Here is a 22,500-nt window from a genome sequence, read left to right as displayed (position 1 = left end):
GACATTTCGAAAATATCGTTAAGTTTGGCACAAATCTGTGATGGAAACTCAGCTACCGACACAGTAAACTGCAGAATCTGGTCTGTAAAAATCGACCACAATGCACTGCAGCAGGCGCTGTTTGGCTGCGTGTGGACATACCAGGACGGACGGCTGCTCGCTCAAAGTGGCGTGACACAGAAACAGCCACTCTCTCTCTCTCTCTCGGTAAAACCTGAAGAATCTGCTTCAGTCATATGAGCTCAGCAGCTGCTGCATGCTTTCATCCCCCCAAAAAACCCAACAGAGCACGTTTTTATGGTCGGATTGTTCTCGAGGGAATCAAACCGGCGGCGTCACTGCCCTGCTCCGTTCATTTCTGCATCTGAATGTTTCCACGAGCAGCTTATCTCTCTCTCTCTCTGTCTGTTACCCACAGGATACTTTCCACAAGCTCGAAGCCGCGGACGATTCTCCTCTTTCAACAGTGGAACAAGTTTTTCACAGTTTAATGAAACGGTGGCTGATGCACCGTGTCAAAACATGCACTTCCTGTTCACAGCACCACGATGAGACGCATCACCGACGTCCATCACAAACCACAACATCTCGCTGTGCATTCAGCTTTTTCATGTACTTTCTGGGCTGATATTGTAGCATGAACTGTGGTTAAATGAACATTAATATGCAGTTTTGAAGTACTGAGTATTTCCACTTTATGCTCTGTTATTATTATTTTCAGAAAGAAGTACTGCAGTTTTTATTTTTGGTACTTTTTCACTACGTTTTTTTTTTTTTTTCTGACAGCTTTAGTTACTTTACAGAAAACAAAATATAAAACATTTCTTCCAGCACTGTCCATGAATAACAAATAAAAACTCACATTTCCACGTCCATGTAACCGCAGGGCTCCACGTGACATGAATTTTCGGGATAATATTATCAAACACACACACACACACACACACACACACTGCAGCGCTTTACAGCCTGTTTCAGTTCAGTGATCTCAGTCAAAACAGCTTCGTGGAATAATAACAGACTTCTTTGTGCTGCAGCATCGAGACAATAAAGACCATTTTTATTTTTTTATTCACAAACAGCCAGGACACTGTCGGGCATATCCACATTTTTTTCTGTTAAATTAGTCAAATAAAAAAGCTCTAATTATTTGTTGTGCTTTACAGTCACTTTCATCGAAGGATACTCTGAGACGTGGAGAGGATGAATTTAAGAGAAAAAAGAAAGAAAAAATAACAAAAAGTTATAGATTATGATTTTGTGTCACTTTAACATTCAGACAGAGAAAAACATTAATATATTGATAGTTCTTCTGGCAAATTACGCATTCATGCATTTATTTATTTTTTCTCTTATGTAGTTATTTATTATTCTATGGCTTCATTTATTTATCTATTTTTATTTGCTTTCTTATTCATTTCATTCTATATTTATTCTTTTTTCCTTATTTAAGCAGTTATTAATTTATTTGTTTGTTTAACCATTTAATTGTGTTTATTTATTCTTAATTAATTTCTGCATTTATTTATGTGTTCCTTTATTACGTTATTTCTGTTTTGTATTAATTAGTTAATTTATTTATTCATTTATTCTTGGATTTATTTATGGATACTGAGGACATTTTTTTGTCCTCCATACTGAGCCACAGCGTGAAATGCATAAAATATATGACCGTTTCCTCAGTAACCACTGTGTCTCTTTACGTTTGTTGTATATCAGAATGTGTGTGTGTGTGTGTGTGTGTGTGTGTGTTTACCTGTTGAATTCGTAGATGTCCTCGATGTTGCAGAACAGAGTGCTGACCTGCTCCGGTTTCAGCGGCAGAGAGCCGCAGTCGATAATGCAGCCAAGATAATCCTGCAGACACACAAACAGAGACAAGATGTCAGTTTTTATCAAAATCATAATGTTTTTATCTTAAAGTCTTCAGAGCACTAAAATCATCACGTTACCGTGCGCAGAGTGAAGCGGTTTAAAAAATCTGATGTGAGCTTCAACACTAAATCTGTCCTGAACACACTGCAGCTGCACGCCGTTTCACTAATTAGACTTATCCACAGGAGAGCCTCAGACAGGAGCTGCTTAATGAAAGATTTCTGTTCTGCTGTCTTTCACACTCAAAGTTTCCTCAGAAAACCTTTTATTCATTTTATTCATCATGTCTAAATTTTTCATCAACATTTCTACTTTTCTGTCACAACCTTGAGACCCAGCATCCAGCCTCTCCTCACCAACCAGAACATCTCATCAAATAAAAAACTGAACACCAGACAAAGGTGCGAACACGAAACCGCCTGCACCGTCACAGACGCTGGCATCAGACAGGAAGTCAGGAAACATAAAAAAGACAAAAAACAGGAAGTTAATAAGCAGCAGAGAGTCTGGTGCAGCGGGCAGCTCGTCATGATGACTGACAGATGGAGACAGGTTCAAATCCGAAATCTTCACAAGCTGGTCAACAGCTGAGGAAAACTGAAAATAAACGTTCCCTCCATGTTGTCCTAATGTTCTCTCACTCAGACCATCTTAAAAGTAAAGTTCTCATGCATGACCCCGACTTCACTTTAACCAAATCACGACATCAGCAGGAATTAATGTTGCATCTCCATTTTCTACTGTTATGCACAGTCAGGGTCAATTCAGTTCAATTCAATTCAGTTCGATTCGATTCAGTTTGATTCGATTCAATTCCATTCAAAAACTAAACTAAATTAAAACAAAATAAAATAAATAAAATGAAAACACGCTCCACAGTGAATCATGCATTACCGTGCAGACATGTATGACAGTATTTTCCGACCCTAAACATATATCAGCTTGTGCAGCAGGTATATTTTCGATTATTTGCATCTTCATTTCTTCTTCAAAAATATATTGTGAAAATGGCAGAGAACAAAAAAGTATCATAAAAACGTGGCCTAAAAATGGCGAAAAAGTTAATTCATGACGGCCTCTGGCCAATAACTACGACACAAATGACGTGGACCGCTTCTTTGATTAAAATGATTTTGTTGGGTTTGAACACTGTTGCGAATGTAAAAATTTATAACATTGGTTTATTCATTTTTAGACATTTTGATGCAGAAAAATTCCATCTTATATCTTTGATTTAATTCTAGTACAGTTTTAATTCTCAGTTTGAACTTATTTTGTGAAATAACACAGTGAACAGTTTGACTCAGAAGTCATACTGTGCATGCAGTCTGTCATTTATGTTGTAATGGAAACTAAAATCCTGTCAGAGTTCACATGAGGTCACTTCCTGTAGTAGTTAGTAATTAGATTACACTGGAGAGAGATGAGATAATAGACAGTTTTCACAAAGTCCAGAAACCACAGAGAGGTTCCACATCATCGCACCGTTTTATTAGTGACACATCCCCAAACTGAACCAAACAGAAGCCCGGACACCGAGACTCACAGACTCTCAGAAAAGCTGCCAGAGCGAGGCAGAAAATTTGGCCAAAAAGAGGAGGCAGAAATTCATCCAAGGAGGGAGAGAAATTTGGCGAAACAGAAAATATTGAGTGAGAGGCTGAGATCTGCTCACCAGCTTTAGTCCAAGTTCCCAAACTGGGATCCATAACGGCTCTCTGCGGGGTTACCAAACAGAAAATAATCTAATTTAACGCACTATAAAAAGACATTTCTGTGGCCAAAATAAAAGCTGTGTTTCCAGTCGAACTTGAAATCGATGCTCCATCTGCAGCTGCTGTCACACCTGTGATGGTTTTACTTTTTGTGTTACTGGTTTCAAAATAATCCATTTCCAAAAACCTTAAAATGTGTCTGCTTATAGGTCTAATCGATTATACTTCAAATCAATATGACCATTAATTTAACATATTACATTGATGACAATTAACGAACAATTATTTTGATGGGGTTTTGGTTTTCTTTTTTCTTCATGGTTTCATGTGACCATGGTGTGTTGGAGTGTAATAAACATATGATTTATTATTATTGATTAAACTTTCCAGCATTATATGAAAATGAAAAGCTCCATCTGAAACAAACTTCAGGTAAATTGAAGCACATTGTGCTGATAATAGGCCAACCTCTCCTGACTGCAGGACTCTGACTTCAGCTTCTGTCAAACTTCTGTGCTGTTAATCATTTTACTCAGGAATTAAAAACTTTTGAGTCGGCCTACTTCTCCTATAGCTGCCGACAGCCGACATTCACAGTTAGAGAAAGGCTGAAAATAAGCTCATGTGCTTGTGGCCCCGGGCCCCCAAAACATTACATCCGCCCCTGGTAATAATAATGAGAGCTCAGCGCGAGTGGCCGGATGAGACACGGAGCGATGCGTCCTGCTGTTTCTAAATAATTCATCCAAAGTCTGACTGACGAATGAAGCCAACGCCTAAGTGCCAAAACTTGCAGTTCCTCTACTGTCCACTTGGGGCTGGCTCCAAGAGCGAGTCAATCCCCACAGACCCCCATGTTAAAATCCTGAGAACAGGGGTGGCCACGGCCAAAATGCCAAACTCAGAGCTGCAGAGTGGAACTCACTTACGAATGGGTGACGTCACCATTATTTCATAGATCTGAAGTTGCAAACACCAGAAATTAACAACAATTTTGGACAGAAACTTGTCACACAACGTTGATGCAAACCAGGAACACGAGGGATCTTTTCAAGCCGGTTTAGTTCCCATGATGCATCACCTCTGGAGGTGTTCGTTGGAGGGCAATGGGATTGAAAACAGCCATCAGCTACACAAATTTGATTGATCGCTGTAGCAACTTTTTTCTTTTGCTGCTCTGTTTCCATTGCTAACTGTGTGAAGCAGCGATGTGATTGGTCAGAAAATATGCATGCTCCGAACCAGCACCAAACTACATTTACCATGACACACACACACACACACACACACACACACACACACACACACACACACACACACACATGCACACACACACACAATGTGGCTGCAAGCAAAAAAAATCATCTCGGTCCCATTCCTTCTGTTTCTGTTTTTTCCCTAAATTGGGTACAAAAACAACCAGTGTGTGTGTGTGTGTGTGTGTGTGTGTGTGTGTGTGTGTGTGTGTGTGTGTGTGTAATGAGGAATATAATGAGAGGCCTTGGCCACATTCATCACCTTTTAAAGGCAACAGGAAACACACACACTGGAGGGCACGGGGAGAGAGAGAGAGAGAGAGAGAGAGAAAAAATGGAGAGATGAGTGAAAAATGAGAGAGTTCGACACGAAGATGAAGAGCAGAAGAAGACAGGAGGAATGAGGAAGAGATGGAGAGAGATGCAAACAAAACAAACATCTTGAAGAGAGAAGGAGAGAAAAACGACGAAGTAAAAAACAATGGATGAAAGACAGAGAACGACTTGAGTTATGTCTTTGTTTGAAAGTGGGTCACAGAGAGAGTGTGGAGTCCAAAAAAACGTCCGAGATGAAAAATGACCAATCTGTCTAATTTTAACTTTTTTTTTTTCAAAATAAACAATAAAAAAGCATATTTCTGCGTTAGCTTTTTTCGATCTGGTGGTCGCTTCCTGTCTGCAAAATAAATAAATAATTAAATCTAAAGTAATGAAAAATGTGTCTTAGGAGAAAAATACTAACGTCTGCACACTTAAACTGTGAAACACAAGTTTATTCAAGACAACATTTCAGTCCTACCTGGATGTTTTTTGAGAGCACCTACATGATGTGCGTATAACGACCCTCTTTCATTAAATTTCTTATGTTAACTTTTTTTTCAAAATAAATAAAAAAACAAAAACAAAATCTATTTTTTTGGTTGTATTTGTTCTTCCAGTACACCAATACAACATGACCAAACTACCAAATTTGATGTCAGTACACTCGACAGGTTTAGATAACTGAAACTACGTGTTTAACCTTAAGAGGAACCTGATTCTGGCTTTTTACAGTGATTTCAACAAAAGATTCAGACGCCAAAAGACACCTTTCGCGTCCGTGCGATACGCCGCTGGATGGCATCAGCTGAGACCTTTCGCTGTGTTATTATGTACAGACAGACAGAAGGCACATGCCGCGGCAGCATGATACGCAGACGGGTGGTGTTAGACGAGAACGTGGTCTGCATGATGTGCATCAGGACGGCGTCAGGCTGCTGTTAAAAACGTCTGCCGCCTTATGTCGCTGTAGGGCGGCGGGTGGATTGAAAAAACCCTGAACTTTCATGCAGGAGTCCAGCTCGTTCTCACTCTGAGCTCATCAAATAGCGATGCTCTGTCAGTGCTTTTGGCGTATGAATCTGAAGCCAAAACTCACCTTCCGCGTCCAACCGGAAAGCGGCTGGATGGCGTCAGACGAGACCGACCTCAGACAGAACCGGTGGCGTTGTTATTATATGCCAGCAGACAGCCGGACAGCACCGGATGCGTCCACATGCAACACGTACAGGCGGCATCACGTAAGAACACGGTCAGATGGAACCGGCTGCGTGAGCACGAAACACTGACGGAGCGTCACGTAATAACGCCGCCCGTAACCACGTAATGCAGAGGGCTCACATGAGTTATAAAGGGGGAGGGGAGGTGGATGGATCCCAAAAAAAGCTGACTGTCATGCAGGAGTCTGGAGTTCATTTCCAGTGTGGATGTGGGTTTTCTTTTTAACCCTTACTATTCCGAAACCATCCGTGTCTTTGCTGCCTAATCCTAAACATCGTAACGGTGGGAAACATAAGAGCGTGCTGCATTATTCCATCATGTGCATTTGTTGACATCCCGGTAATGGCATCCCGGTAACGGCATCATTCGCATTTTTTGATCACATCTAATAATCCTCCTCAGCTATTTTCAGATCATTTCCTTGTCACCTAATATTAATAACACCTAATAACGACTCAAACAAATTTTCTCTGATTTTCGAGGTTCACAAGTACCTCAGCAACTGATGTTGATGTCTCAAGGGGTTAATGTTGAAAAAAAAAGCAGAAATGATAGATTGTGACCGCTGTAGAAACTTTTCTTTGTTTAATCTTTGTCTTCCCTTTCTTGCTCCCAAAATCTACTTTGCAACCCAAAATTCACCTCCTTTTCTCTCCACATTCTCCTGTTGTTTCTCCTTTTCTCTTTCCTCGTCTCCTCACTTTGCTTCCTCTCGCTTCTTCTCTCGTTCACATTTTTGTCCCTTCTTCTGTTTTTCTGTTTTCCCCCCTTTCTCGTCCCCCAATCTCCCCTCAGCCCTGATCCCCACCTCCTCATCTTTTCTCCACTCTGTCGTTCCCCCGTCATCTGTTTCTCCCCCATCTCTCTCTCCTCCTCCCCCTCGGTTTCCTGTCCCACTTGGCTGCAGGTCAACAGCAGGATCCCGTCTCATGTTCACTCCGCAACTTTTCTCCCTCAGAAAGCTACAAGAAAACTCTCTGAATCAGATGAAACTACTCCGCTCATTTCTGATTTCACTTATTTCAGCAATTTCACAGAGAGCTCTTGAAACGCTCTTGCAGAAAGAAGAAGAAGAAGAAGAAGAGGAAGAAGAAGAAGAAAAATATGCTTTAACTGGTAAAAAAAAGATGAATGAAGAGAGCTGGAGCAGCTGCAGTGACCTCAGCCTGCTGGCAGCACAGAGGAGGAACTTTTATGAGAATTTATTCTCAAAAAGTTTATAGAAAAATGAGTTTATAAGTCGGTGACAGAGAGGAGCTGTTTTCACTCTTTCTGTGAGTTGTTATTGTTCTCAAACACACACACACACACACACACACACACACACACACACACACACACACGGGCCTATTATGGTAGTTGGTTCAGATTCCCAGTGAGCGTGACATCATGTAGCCTCAATCAAAACCAGACTGCAGCTAAAAACCTCAAATACAGAGAGCAGCAGGAATGAAGGCTTACATTACAGCGCAACACACACACACACACACACACACACACACACACACACACACACACACACACACACCTATCATTTATCAGACCTCCTTTCCATCAGCAGAGAGGAATTCTGGGATCACTGAAGTAAAAGTGAACACTGAAATCAGACTTTTTATTTTTTTTAAAGACGCCACATTTGAATATAATCTGAATGCTAATGATCCGGTCATTAACCCTTTGAAACCTGGAGCCACATCAGTTTTCTTGAGCTGCCTTCGAACCTCTTTTAAAGGTATTTAGACCTTCGCTTAGAAAAACTTAAAAAACTTCGAAAATTAGCAGCTTGGTTATAAATGTTTCACAAATTGCAAGAAATTAGTAGATAAAAAAATTTTTCTAAAAAGCTAAGGAAAAAATGGCAAGGGAAAAGAGAAATAGCTATAAAAAACTGTAATTAAATAATCATAATCAATTACTTATTTAAACTTAAGCTACAAAATTATCATAATTTTTTAAATCTTTTTCACTTTTTTTCTTTTCTTTTATTTCTTTTTGATATATTTTTTCGTTTCTTTTATTTATTTATTTATTTTTGCTAAATTTCCCGTAATTTTTTTCTTTCTTTTTTTAAAAATTAATTTCTCGCAGTTTTAGGGGTCATTTCTTCATAATTAGTTAGATATTTAAAATTATGTTACACAATTATTATAATTTTTAAGCACTTTTACCAAGTCACGACTTCATTTTAAACTTTCTCTGTTATATCTTTTTTTTTTTATTTAATCTGAGATGAATTTTCTGCACTTTTTAATAATTTCTTTCAAAAAAAGATTGTTTTCCACTTTAACCCTTTGAGCCCTGAGGGGAAAAATCAGTGAGTAACATTGCAAAAAATATTCCACAAACATCGAGAAATTCATTGATTTAGAAATGTATTTTTTGTTTTTTAAAAAAGCTAGGGAAAAATGTCAAGCAAAAAAAAACCAAAGGAAGAAAAACTGTATATATAATTATCATAATTACTTATCTAAAATTATGTTACAGAATAATAACTATTTTTAAGCACTTTCTCCAAGTCCCTTTTTTTGCCTTTTTTTGCCTTTTTTAACTTTCTTTTTCTTTTCTTCTTTTTGTTTGTTTGGTTTTTTTTTTGTGACTAATTTTCAGGTAATTTTCTCGTACTTTTTACTAATTACTTGTTAATTTTTGGGCCACTTGGGTCCGTCTTTGCTGATTGCCTTTTCCCATGTTTTTTAAAGAATTTACGCCAGTTTTCTCAAGTTTCAGGGTTAAGGGTTAACTACTTTACTGACGACAGCGCCATAATAACCGTCACGTGACTTTGACAGTGACCTCTGAGTGCGGACGAACACAGAAAGTCAGGAGGGATAAACCAACGAAGAAGAAAGATGTGGTGATGAATGAGAGGTCCGTCCTCTGTGGAAGGTCAGAGAAGAAGAAACTGACAGACAGCTGATAAACCTGATGACAGCCGAGCCACGAGCGTGTGTGTGTGTGTGTGTGTGTGTGTGTGTGTGTGTGTGTGTGTGTGTGTGTGTGTGTGTGTGTGTGACATGGCAGAGGATGAAAGCAGCAGTAAATTACCTCTTTTACTTCAAAAGGATGTTTCACACTCCAATCTGACAGACGAAGACACACACAGACGCAATGTGTAGAGGCCAGCTGCAGGTAAACTGCCCCAGAGGCATTCACACCTGGACAGTAAATCTAGGCTACAGCTAACTCCTCCCACACACACACACACACACACACACACACACACACAGCTGTGTACTGTATTGCTGTCTTTTCTTCATGTTTTAGTTGTTTCGTGTCCGACATTAAACCACAGTGTCAGCATCCCGATCAGCTGCCTGGCACTTTTTTTTAATGGGACCAACACTTTAAAATAAAACACATGGTTTTGTTACCATGGTAACCAATCATCCACACCATACTCTACATGTCAACACAGTCACTTCCTCCACCAAAACCTCGTGTCACTAACCACCGTCACAGATGTTTCTGAGAACATAAAGAGAAGTTCTGTCGGCGACGTGGCGTGGTTTGATTCAGAAAGTGTCGACTGTTCACATCCCTCTTTCCAAAATGCAGCGTCATGACCGTGTTTTAGGCAGTAGAGATTAAAGCCAAAAGTTCGTAAGGTTACTTCAGAAGAAAATTCGGGTGGATATGACAGCTGAGAGACAAACAGCTGCCATGACATTAAACACACACACTGCTGATAAGGGGAAGCTCATGGGAAATGTTGTTTTGTGAATTCTGGCAAAGTAATGAGTGTTTACTGAGGAATTATGTCATCGTGAACAATACAGGATGTTATCTTTTCTCCTCAATATGAAACATGGTCTCATGGTGTACATACAAAACATTATCTCCTTGAAAACACGTCTCACAGAGGAGATATGATCTCATCTTGTAAGTCTGGGAAGTTATCTCCTCTTATCTCATCAAATATGCACGCCTACAGTACAAGACAATATCTCATATGTAGGCGATATTTTCTCATCGCGCAGGTAGGGGATGTTTTCTCCTAGATATTATCTCCAATATACGTAGGAGATAGTATTTCATCTGATAAGCAGAAGATATTATTTCATCTAGTGCATACAGAATGTCATCTCCTAGACAACGTCTCTTACAGAGGAGATATCTCATCCTGTAAGGCATGTTGGCAGGTGTGACATGATACATGTCCGACGGCCCGCTTGTGGACACCCAGAAAGATTTCCAAATAATGACCGTCTGGCTGCAGCTCTGGCTCTTACCTCCACGATGCTCTTCAGATCTCTGACGTAGGCTTGCTCGGTCTCTACGATCTCCAGAACCACTCGCTCCAGCCGCGAAAGCTGTCTGGGCGTGGCAATCGCAGCCATCGCCACTGGATTGGCGACATGTCCATTAGAGGAGTGACCTCCACCTGTCGACTTGGCAACACAGACCCCGCCTCCTCCTGCCGCAACTCTCTCCTCCGTGTGGCGTGACGAGGGGAGTGAGGTCCAGGCTGATGTCTGAGCCGTTCCTCTTTGGCGTGAAAGAAGACGAGGACGATGAGGAGGCGTTGTAGGTCGGCACGGCGCCGTACGGCAGAGAGGAAGAGGAGGAGGAGGAAGAGGAGGAGTGGGAAGTGTCCTGCAGGGAGACGGAGGAGGCAGAGGAGGAGAGGGAGAGCGAGGCGGGTCGCTCGCCGTCTGAGCAGACGGTGTTGACGGAGGTGCAGGAGGAGGACGAGGCTCCTCGCTCGCCGGACGACATCATCCGACCCACAATCCCACTCAGAGACGAGACTGAGGAGGGACGCTTGGCGGCTGCAGAGACACAGACAAAAAGACAGAAAATGACATAAAAAATCTACAAAAAATATTAAGAAACTTAAACAAAACGGTTTCTTTAAATGCATTTTTTCCTGAAATTTGATCAACATGATCCCATTATAATATAGAAAAAAACAACAAATCCATCAGGACATGAAGGTGGATCTGTTTCAAGAAGGATGAAACTTTATTGAACTAACCCAAAAAAGTCAACAAAAAAAGATCAAAGAAAGCAGACTATATATAACCTTGAAACGAGCAAAAAATCAAAAACACTGGAAGAGGGCATCATGCAGTTTTGCAAGAAATGGCTCAAAAATTCACAAGAAACTGGTGAAAAATATTTGGGAAATAGGTGTCAAGAAAACTAATCGTGGCGTTAAAGGTTTAAACATGAGAAGCTCAGACGCTTCATGAAGAGGAGGGGTTCAGATGTTGGTATGGAACGATGACGCAGACAAAATGAATGCTGCGATTATTACCGCTGAATTAGCTTTGTATCTGTGTAAAATTGAGCAAAGTTTTCATCATCTGATGAAAAAACTAAACTCACGTTTGGTGAAAAACTGCAGAATTTTGTCAAAGTTGCAGCTCACTGAGGCGACAAAACAAATTTGCACAACCAGCTGCAATCTAAACAAACAAAAAAATAATGAAGCTATCAACGTCAAGAACGCTTCAACAGAAGAGAAAAAACTGTCAGTGATTTTGATTTTAATCTGTCATGAACAAACTCCACATGATGTCCAGATATTCACAAAAAAAAAGATTAAATCAAGGCACAAATGTATTCTGATATGAAACACAGACATGCAGAAATCACATGAAACAAACTTTAATCAGCATAAAATAAAACAAGGCGCTCTGATTAAATCGTGGCATGACAGCGGGATAAAAATACTAAATGTTAATATATTTTTGGCTGCGTGCTGCTAATCATGATAACATCAAACAGCTGTACATCTAATACTCTACAGGCTTCTATCAAAACTGTAACACGCAGTTTTACTTACACAGACTCACCAAAACATTCAAAATGTTGTTTTTTAACCCTTTAAAACAAAAAAATTGCCTCAATTTCTAATAAAACATTGTAAGAAGTAAAAGTTAAAAGTAAATTATCTGAAAAAAGGCAATAAAAAACGTATAATATAAAAATATGAAAAAAGGTGAATAACAAAACTAAATAAATAATATTATAAATATATAAAAACATATATAAAAGAAAAATACAGGAATAAAAAAGTTAACAATAATTATCATGATAACAATTATAAATATAGTTTGACATTTTTCCCTATTTATTATTATTATTATCATTGTTATTATTATTATTATTATCATTATTATCATTATTATCATTATTATTATTTTATTACTGTCTTAAAATATATTTTCTTTTGCTCTCTCTCGACAAATTCTCTTTTTCTGCTTAATTTCTTGAAAGTTGCGGTACGTCTCTTGACAGGAAAGAAAATTAATCTTACTTAATGAAGATTATTTACAGCCCTCCCTTCAATCGAAGCTGCGTACACTCGAGAACAAAAACTAAGAACTGAAATCATCACGCTAAATGTGAAGAGAAACAATCCATCCATCTAAATCTGCTCCGCAGGTTTCTCTCTGCAGCTGATGCAGGTTGACAGATTTACCTTATTTGCAGCTTTTACGCAGCAAACTGTCTCAAAGGCTCAGTTTCTGTGTCCAGACAGGAAGTAACGACAGAAAACACGCTGCCAAGACGCATCTTCAGAAAATTAAAGTGAGGCGGCTCAGAGCTGTCTTCCTCAGTGTGAACAGGAAGTGCGTGTGCAGCGGAGCATCACCTCACCACCGCCTGACTAACTCACCTTTTTTCATCAAAATCTCACTATGATGAAATGAAACGAGCGTCTTTATTACGAAACATCGTCTCTGCGGTGTTTAACTTTTTTTTCTTTGAAACTGTGAAACATTAAAAGAAACAACTTCCCAGTCTGAGATGACGGTGCATTAATTTCGTCTTCCTCTTCAGCTGCAGCTGATCGTCTCTTTCAGTGTTACAGACAAAAAAACTTAACCTTTAGGGTCCGCTTTGATGCTACGAGGGATCGCCCGATATTGTTTTTCCAGGTACCGATTATTAGCAGTTTAAAAGACTGATAACCGTAATTGGGGTGATATGTATTTACAATAAAAATAAAATTCTTTCTGTCAGTATTTAACTTTTTTAATAAAGTCAAGTGAAAAATATAATTAAAAATAAATAATAATAATAGCTCCCTGAGGTTTTACAAAGTAAAAGTTCCTCCCATGCTGAATCTTTCTTTGCACTTTTTAATTCATTAATTTTTATCGGCGATCATTAAAATAAAACGGCGACACTGATAATCCGCAAAATGACAAATATCTGTGCCGATTAATAAAATATCAAATATTCATGAATTCTCAGAATTTTAACCCTTTAAATGCCAGGTTTTTGTCATGATTCCACTATGTTTTTAGATTAAAAAAGCACAAAAAAATGAATTATTTACAAACACCAGACTCCCGTATGAAAGTCCGGGAGTCCCCCCCCCCCCATAGAAATCTTCATGCTCCTCATATCACTTTGTCACCAGCAGCGTTTTCACATGATGCCGTCCAGCTGCGTCCTTCCGTCTTTCTGCGTCAGGATCTTATGCCAAAGTCACTTCAGCAGCGTGGATATTTGACCGCTCTGAATGAGAACCGGCTAAAATGCTCAATACTGTTTCTTTTATTCGTCGGGGCCTCGTTTGGTTCTGGTCTTTGTGCAGGGACGATGCTTTCAACCCGTCCAGCCTCGCCGTGACGCCGTCCACGTCTTTCATCACCATAAGAGAAACTTCTGATGGACAGTTTCCACCATTTTTCTCCCCTCATAAAAAACATTGCCTCATATTAAAAAATGTAATTATATCTTCCCTCTTCGTCACAACTTCACGAGACCCTGTAATCATTTCATTTCCACTTTCCACCCAGACGGCAGCACACCTGTCGCTGCCGAGATGGAGAAGCGTTTAAACTTCATTAGTGTTAAATTCCAGACGTCCTGGCAGGAGGAATTTCCGAACGCAGAGTGTTAAATGAGAACATTTTCCTACACGATCCGTCGTTTCGGTCTTTTTTGAGGTGATAGCTGTGCAGGTTCTTACAGGAATGTCTTTAACAGCTGCCAGCAGTGTTGTAAAGCAGCGAGCCTCCTCGTTCGTGAGCATGGTGAGCGCGGTGCGCTCTCATACTTGTGGTTTAAAGAGTTGTTGTTCTTTGTTCCACATCAAGAGGTGATGTTTAATCTGGAAAACCACCAACATATTTTATAAAAACACAAGCTTCACCAGGAGACCGAACCCGAAAACCCTCAACTCTTTTAACCAGAGGTGGAGGAAGTATTACGATCCTGTTCTACTCAACCTATGGCCCAGGGGCCACATCTGGCCCCTGATAGGGTGCCGAGTGTCTCCCATACTGTTTTCTAATGGACAATAAAAATAAAGTGATTGACTCTGTGAATAGTTTTTGTCCTTTTAGTCTCCATAAGGTGTCAGAGACATAAAACAGCATCAAAACAGAGCTTGTTGATTAAAAATAGAGCCAGAGGAGGATCGGAGGACACAGCTGAGACACTAATATCCTCGAATCCTAGAAATGTCCTAAAATCCGAGAAACGCCCAAACATTTGCGAAACATCCTAAAATCATAGAAGTGTCCTAAGCTGCGAGAAATATTCTAAAATCTCAGAAATGTCCAAAAATCCATGAAATGTCTAAAATCCTAGAAATATCCTGAAATCTTAGAAATGTCCTAAAATATGAGAAACGTACAACACATCAAGAAATGTCCAAAAGGCCACGAAACATCCTAAATCCAAGAAATGTCCAAAATATGAGAAAAGTCCTGAAGTCCCAGAAATGTTCTCAAATCTTAGAAACATGTATTGGGCTGCGCCGACTGGCCCCTGGCCTCCTTTTAATGGCCCCCAAGCACGTGAGTATCCCTGCTGTACTGCAGTAAAAGTACTTATACCACACTTTGAAAATATTAATCACAAGTAAAAGTCCTGCATTAAAATCTCTCTGAGGTAAACGTGTGTATCAGCTAAATGTAAATATAAAAAGTGTAATATTTATCTCTGAGACGTAGTGAAATACTCAAGTACAAATACCTCACATTTGTACTTGAGCGCAGTACTTGAATGGATATACATTCCTCTACTGTCTTCAGCAGCTCAGATACATCACGATGCTGGTGCTGGATGAGGTTTGTGTTTTGTGGACGCACACAAACAGCTGATGCGAGGCAACACACACACACACACACACACACACACACACACACACACTGCGCGGCAGCAGTCACAGCCTTATTTAGCCAAAGCGTTCACACACACTGCAGCTCTCAGTGAGTCAGCAGGATGTGTGTAAATCACTCGCTTCATTCACACATCCTGTGGCTGATGAAGTCTCTCTCCTCTGAACACGATGCAGAGAATTTATCTTCAGCTGATTAAAGGAAACAAAGTCTGACAAATGTTTGTTCCCTCTTCCTAAAGGAAAACACGGAGCGCTCGCCGTGCAATAAATCTGCAGCGATGTCGACTCCAAACACGTCTGTTTGAAACCAGAACACGTAGACAAGAACCTCAAAAACGGAGTCAGCTGACACTATGACAATATACCATCAAAAGATTTTAGCTCGTGAAGAAAATATTTAACCGAAGAACATTTTCAATATATTTTTTGCTCTAAATTTCTGAGAAACAATAAAAATGCAAACGTGCATTTAAACAGACCAAACTGAGGCCACGCCCCCACGAAGGTTACCCTCAGGGACTCTGGAGCATATTTTAACACATACCCCAAAGTGCCTGCACTGCTTCCGGAGGAGGGGCCACAAGTGGACCATTGATTGGCCCTTGTGGCCCCTCAGGTGGAGGGGGCCCTTAACTGGCCCTTGTGGCCACTGAAGATTCTAGTTAGTTAATTAATTAATCAATGGTCCACTTGTGGGGCCTCCGTTGATGGGCCCTTGTGGCCCCTTAGGTGGAGGGGGCCCTTAATTGGCCCTTGTGGCCACTCAAAGATGCCGGTAAGTAATTAATGGTCCACTTGTGGGCCCTCCAAAGGATTTGACCCTCCATCGATTGGCCCCTGTGGCCCGTCAGGTGGAGGGAGCCCTTAATTGGCCCTTGTGGCAACTTAGAGATGCCAGTAAGTAACTAATGGCCATTAATTGGCCCTTGTGGCCCCCCTCCACATCCTGACGTACATTAGTGGCACCTCAGCAGCAGGCACCCTCCAAAATTTCTGCAGAAATTTTCTAGCTCTTCCTGTTGTGATAATCTTGTGTGTGTTGATGCATATGTGATAAATGTAGTCCAGATTGTGTATTTGAGTGTAATCAGTGAATTTCCGGCTCAGCTCCTACGATAAGTCTAAATAAATAAATCTCGTATCAGAGTTAGAAGATCTCCGTCTCGTCCTCCGTCCACACACAGAGCCATGTTTTGTTGTGTTATTTGACTTTGCTGTGCTTCTTCTTCTTCTTTGGGTTTATTAGCGGTTGGCATCCATAAAGTCTCATTACCGCCACCCGGTGTTACACATCATATAAGATACAAAAGAGCGAGAAGTGTTCCCATTGAAGTTTTGTGAAATGCAGCTTTTTCAAATCAACAGGAAATGTTTGACAGGTTTCGGTTTCAGGTTAAAATCCGTCACCTGCTTTAAAACCTCGACTGACTTTAAAAAGTCAGCGGGAGAAATTACGTTTCTGCAAACCATGAGTACATTATGTTTGTACATTTCATATGTATCACATCAAGACTCAGTATCTGAGCTGACTTTGTCCTCCGGAGGTGTAGGGGACACCGAGGACAAGCAGCAGACCGCTATTCAACACCAACAAACAACAAAACTGGTTGTCTTTGCCATCAGCCGCTGCATTTTCGGCAAATTTTTAAGCACGAAAAGAAGCTGTTTTTCACAGAGATGGTGCTGCTTTCCAGCGGGGACTGAGACTCCAAAACAAGGTATTTTAAGCCAAAAATGTTGTGTTTGTGCCTAAATCCGATCAAACGTTAACTACAGTGCTGTTAAAACAAAAAGATTCAACGTATCCACTACGTTTTACCGCACAAATACATCACAAGCATCTGTGGTTTTCAGAAACGGTCATTAGTTCAAACAGTCGTGATGTTTAAAATGTGACGTTATCGTTTACTTCTCACATCACTGCCTTTAATGCAAAGACTCAATTTCAGCTGATCAAGTTTTTAACACGACATGAGAAAGAGGAAAACAATCTCGTGGCATTATGAGTTTCTGTGCTGGCAGCCAAAGAACTGCGTCATTGTTGAAATTCATCATTCATTCATCACTCATCAGTACGTTTATGAAAAAATAAGGCGTGCAAGTTCTCCTGCAGAACCAGCAACAAATTCCATCTCAACACATTTAAACACAGAAACACATTTCAGACACACAGAGAGACGGTCGACGTACTCACAGCTTGCAGGGTTTCTCTGTGTGTGTGTGTGTGTGTGTCAGTGAGTTGACATCTCTTAAAATGTCAGAGTGTCCGTTAGAGACAGACTGAAGCGTGTCAGTCACACTCACACTGAGACTGAACACGTTCATAACACGTTTGATTTCCTGTTGTTGGCTCTGTGTGTGTGTGTGTGTGTGTGTGTGTGTGTGTGTGTGTGTGTATGGGATGTGATGCCGCTGAGGGTCCTCACAAGCATCGTACAAATCTGTTCATGTGTGTTGCTGAAAGTTGTGCACCGGACTTGAAATGCAGGATGTGGTTTGATGTGTTTCTTTTTCTCTTTTTCTCAAACACACACACACACACACACACACACACACACACACACACACACACACACACACACACACACAAGATACTGCATTGGCAAGTAAAATACAAGCAAGTACTGTACACATTGCTGACAGATTACCTGTAACGTAAAAGCGTATTTCTACCGTTCACCTTTCTGGCCAGAGATAAAGGGATTATCAGTGTGTTTCAGAGTTTTAAAATCCGCTGTTTAAAATCTCTACAGTGTTTTGGCGTCTGATAATTCTTCCATTTCACGGACCTGTTACACAAACTGGACTTCCTATATTGTATTTTATATCTCACCTTGTAAACTTTGCTTATTTTGCTTTTGATAGCCCTATGCCCTTTAATTTATAAATTAATTATATATTTAAAATGAGGTTACAATAAAAAAAATAGTATTATTATCATCATTATTATTATTATTATTAATTGTATTTTTTACTTTTTAATGTAATTTCCATTTTTTATTCTTTTCTTTTTTGTGTGCTAATTTCAGGTAATTTCTTTGAGATAAAAATCAGCAACTTGGCATGAAAAGTCGTAAAAATTGTTAAAAAATAATTGTGAAAGTTGACAAGAAAATAACCTCAAAAAAGGCTCAAAATGACAGAAAGAAAATATTAGAAAAACATCAAAAAAACTCTAATTATAATTATTCTAATTGTATATTCAAAAATGAGTTACAGTAAAAAAAAAAAAAATCCATTAACTCCTACAATTCATTATCATTATTACTTTTACTATTATTATGAATTTGGATTCCATTTTAACCTTTTTTCAGGTCATTTCCGGTTTTTTGTTCTTTTACTTTTGGTCTAATTTCAGGGCATTTTCTTGACTCACTAATTCCTTGCAAATACGCAAGAAAGCTATTTCTTATTAAGTTGATTTTTTCCATGTTTTTGTAAGAAATAAAGCCAATTTTCTCAGGTTGTGAAGGGTTAACTATGCTGCTAAACTCTGCCACCAGCTAAATGATCCTGTCCAAACTAAATAAGTCTCACCACGTCACCTTGAGGAGCATCAGCACTATCATGGCACCTGAGGATCACACTGACATTAAATAAGCTTTAGGGGCCCCTCGATCGTCCCTTGAGGAACTCCTCCATCTGTTCTTTGGTCTTAAAGCCTCGATGTTCCTCCACTGGTCCACTTTGGACACGTGGAGTCTTCAAACGCGCCGCCGCCTGCTCATTTTCATGTTAAAGTGTCATAAATTCTGACAGGAACATGAACCTTTAACTCCACATCAGGGGGAACTCTGACGCTGTTACGCAATGGTCCGTAACTCTGAGACTGACATCCACCCTAAAAACACAATCCACACGAGAGCGGGGCCTCCGAGAGCGGGGATACCATGACCACAAGATGAAAGGGTATGTTGGTAGTTTGCAGATGATAGGGTGATTTTTTTTTTTGTTTGTTCCTTATAGAGCAGTGTAAATTAGTCTTTTTCCTTCTATTTTTAATATTCAGATTAACCCTTTGAAACCTGGAGCAACATCAGTTTCCTTGTGCCAGACTTTTTCATAAACAAGGAAAAAAAAGGCAATGGCTAACTTGGACTTAAATTTCCCACAAATTGCAAGGAATAAGTAACACTTGACAAAGAAAATGACCTGAAAATTTGTTTATAAAAAATAGGGAGAATTATTAGAAAATCATAAAAAACTAGGGAAAAATGTCCAGGAAGAAGTATATTTATAATCTTTATAAATATATATTTAAAATAATAATTTTTAAAAAAAACAACAACAAACTTTCATTTATATTTTCAATCTTCTGAACTGTTTCGGCTCATTTTCTTGTTTGTTTTCGTTTATTACTTTTCTACTTTGCTTATATTCAGGTTAATTTCTTGTGATGTTTTTTGTGATATAAATGTCTTGCGTTTATTTTTGTTGGTTTTACTGCAAGACTTCAGTTTTTACAGGAAATGAGCAGTTTCTGCTTGTTATATGCAGACAGTCTTTTTTCAAAATAAAGGTACAACATCAGTAAAACACCTTATTTTTAAATGTATTTCCCTCTGCAACAAAGGCATATGGTTAGGATTAAAAATATACATAATGTAATATATTTATAAGCATTATAATCGTATATTTAAAATTATGTTGCAGAAACTTTTGCTTTTTTTGGAGAGTCTTTTCCTTGTTGCCTCTTGTTTATTACTTTAATTTTCTTTCTTTCTTTCTTTTTCTTGTTTTCAAGTTATTTTCTTGTAACTTTCTTTTTTTTACTTATTTCTTTCTGTTTTTTTGGGCCATGTGTAAGTTGCTCATTGCCTTATCGACGGGTTTTTGAAAGAAATTTAAATCATTTTGTTCAGGTTTAAAAAAAATGTAATTCAGAGCATTCAGATCAGAGCATTTGAAATTAAGAAATGTTCAACATTTATATACATTTATACACTCACAGTGTAGCGCTGTAGTTATGCTGCTGTAAGATTGCAGAAATGACACTTTGGTGTTTTTCTTTCTTGTAAAAGTTAACACATTTGGATTTTCTTATTCATCTTCTATAAACCCAGCAACACTAAAAATTACTATTGAAATTTTTAGGAAGACAAATCGTCCAAACCTACTATCTACAATGCACAACTTTGCCTGAAAGCACTTTTTAAGGTGGAATTCCCCTTTAAAAAACATGCCGTGAAACCATAAGGTGGAGTGGATTCCAGCATGAGTGTGATTACAGTAATAAGAGAGCAGCTCCTCGCTGTCATTATGTGTTCGACAGTGATGCAACATGTTGGACGTTTCTTAGAAAAGAACAAATCACAGCCTGTTGGAGCGACTTTCCAGAAACACTGCAACACGTGGACCGACTGAGAAAACTTCTGCACCGTAACAGCAGTGTACGTTTTATTATATTTGTCTTCCAATAGGATATTACCATACAGAGAAAAATATATTTAAATTAATCGTAATTATATATTTCAGATAAGGTTACAGTAAAATAGGTCATTCCTATTTTTAATTCCTTTACTTTTCCGTTTTGTTGTTGGTGTGGGTGTTTTTGTTTGTTTGGTTTTGTCGCATATTTCACAATTTTCTTGTAATTTTTTACTAATTTCTTACTATTTTAGGGGGTTAGTTCTTGTCATATCACTGCTTTTCTCAATGGATTCTGGCTTTGAAGAGAGAAATAGTGACCTCAGTTCAAGCAGAAAATTCACACTTACGACTAAAAACTGATACAGATTTTGTTTTGCTGTCGCCTCTCATTCAAAGCAGGTCATTGCTTAGCATGTCGGTCCTCCAGCCTGCCTCTCCAAACTACAAGTGTGCCAACAGACAACTACTGTATTTATCACACTGACTATGCAACAATAGATACAGATAGAACAACAGATGCCTATAAAACTTATGGTACAGCATTTTGAAGAAGGTTATTTTGTAGAATTGCAATACAACAGTCCAAAAAGCCAACATTTAAAATGTTGAAAAAACTACAGTAAGGTTAGGGTTAGGAATCTATTTTTCTAAATGTTAAAAAAAAAAGTCAAAGTACAGCATTTTAAAGAAGTTGATGTGGAATTTCAAAACAACGGTCCAAAAAGTCAACATTTAAAATGTTGAAAAATTGCCAACTACAGTAAGGTTAGAGTTAGGGTTAGGAATTTATTGTTCTAAATGTTAAAAAAAAAGTCAAAGTAGAGCATTTTATAGAAGTTTTTGATGTGGAATTTAAAAAACAACAGTCTGAAAAGTTAACATTTAGCATGTTGAAAAAAGTCACACTATGGTATGTCACCAAATGCCATACAATAGTGTGCAGTAAAAGTGGTCAAAAATGACATCGAACCAGATGCCGATGAAACTTCTGGTACAGCATTTTTAAGAGGTTTATGGTGTAGAATTCAAAAGAACAGTCCAAAAAGTCAACATTTAAAATGTTGAAAAAAGTCATACTGGTATGTTGCAAAATGCCATACTATGGTAAAAATTAAAAAATAATTGTTCCAAATGTCAAGAAAAGTGATGGTATCGCATTATGAAGAACATTATAGCATAAAATGTGGTAAAAACAGTCAAAACAGTAATCATTCCAGATGTTGATAAAAGTTAAGGTACAGCATTTTGAAGAAGTTTAAAGTGTAGAATTTCAAAAGAACGGTCCCAAAAGTCCAAATTCAACCCTGGTGTGGTGTGGTGGAGTCTGTTAGGCCCATTTTCTATGTTTATGAAAAGAAAAATGATGCGATCAATTATTTTTTTAACCCGAGACTCATCAGGCTCGAGTCATTTCTGTGGAGAACATGTTACACTGTGTACCCCCGACACATTTATATTACATAGGCGGTATTCAGGTAAAAGAGGAAACTGTAGGTGCTGGGTGCCGTAACTCTGTCCTCCTCCTGAGCCTGGTGTGTGTGTGTGTGTGTGTGTGTGTGTGTGTGTGTGTGTGTGTGTGTGTGTTTTTAAGATAGCAGCAGAGATAAAGTGACATGTTGACAGAGACAGGAAGTAAGTCCTCTCGCATCGTCGTTTA

General features: G+C 39.0%; 1 protein-coding gene across 1 annotated transcript in view; it reads right to left on the bottom strand.

Annotated features, from left to right (window-relative positions):
• The window catches only part of plekhg2 (pleckstrin homology domain containing, family G (with RhoGef domain) member 2), an 81,164-nt gene that overhangs the window by 56,086 nt on the left and 2,578 nt on the right, over window positions 1–22,500 (bottom strand). The window contains exons 2-4 of the mRNA XM_042486878.1: window positions 10,932–11,154; window positions 10,615–10,870; window positions 1,757–1,857 (exon numbers count right to left, since the gene is read on the bottom strand). Coding sequence (XP_042342812.1) covers window positions 1,757–1,857; window positions 10,615–10,870; window positions 10,932–11,154 — 580 coding nt within the window. The remainder of the gene's footprint in view (window positions 1–1,756; window positions 1,858–10,614; window positions 10,871–10,931; window positions 11,155–22,500) is intronic.

Source organism: Plectropomus leopardus, chromosome 5, assembly GCF_008729295.1.
Source record: "Plectropomus leopardus isolate mb chromosome 5, YSFRI_Pleo_2.0, whole genome shotgun sequence".
In the NCBI taxonomy this organism is placed as follows: Eukaryota; Metazoa; Chordata; class Actinopteri; order Perciformes; family Serranidae; genus Plectropomus; species Plectropomus leopardus.
The sequence above is the reverse complement of the archived record's forward strand: the minus strand, read 5'-3'. Positions and strand labels throughout refer to the sequence as shown.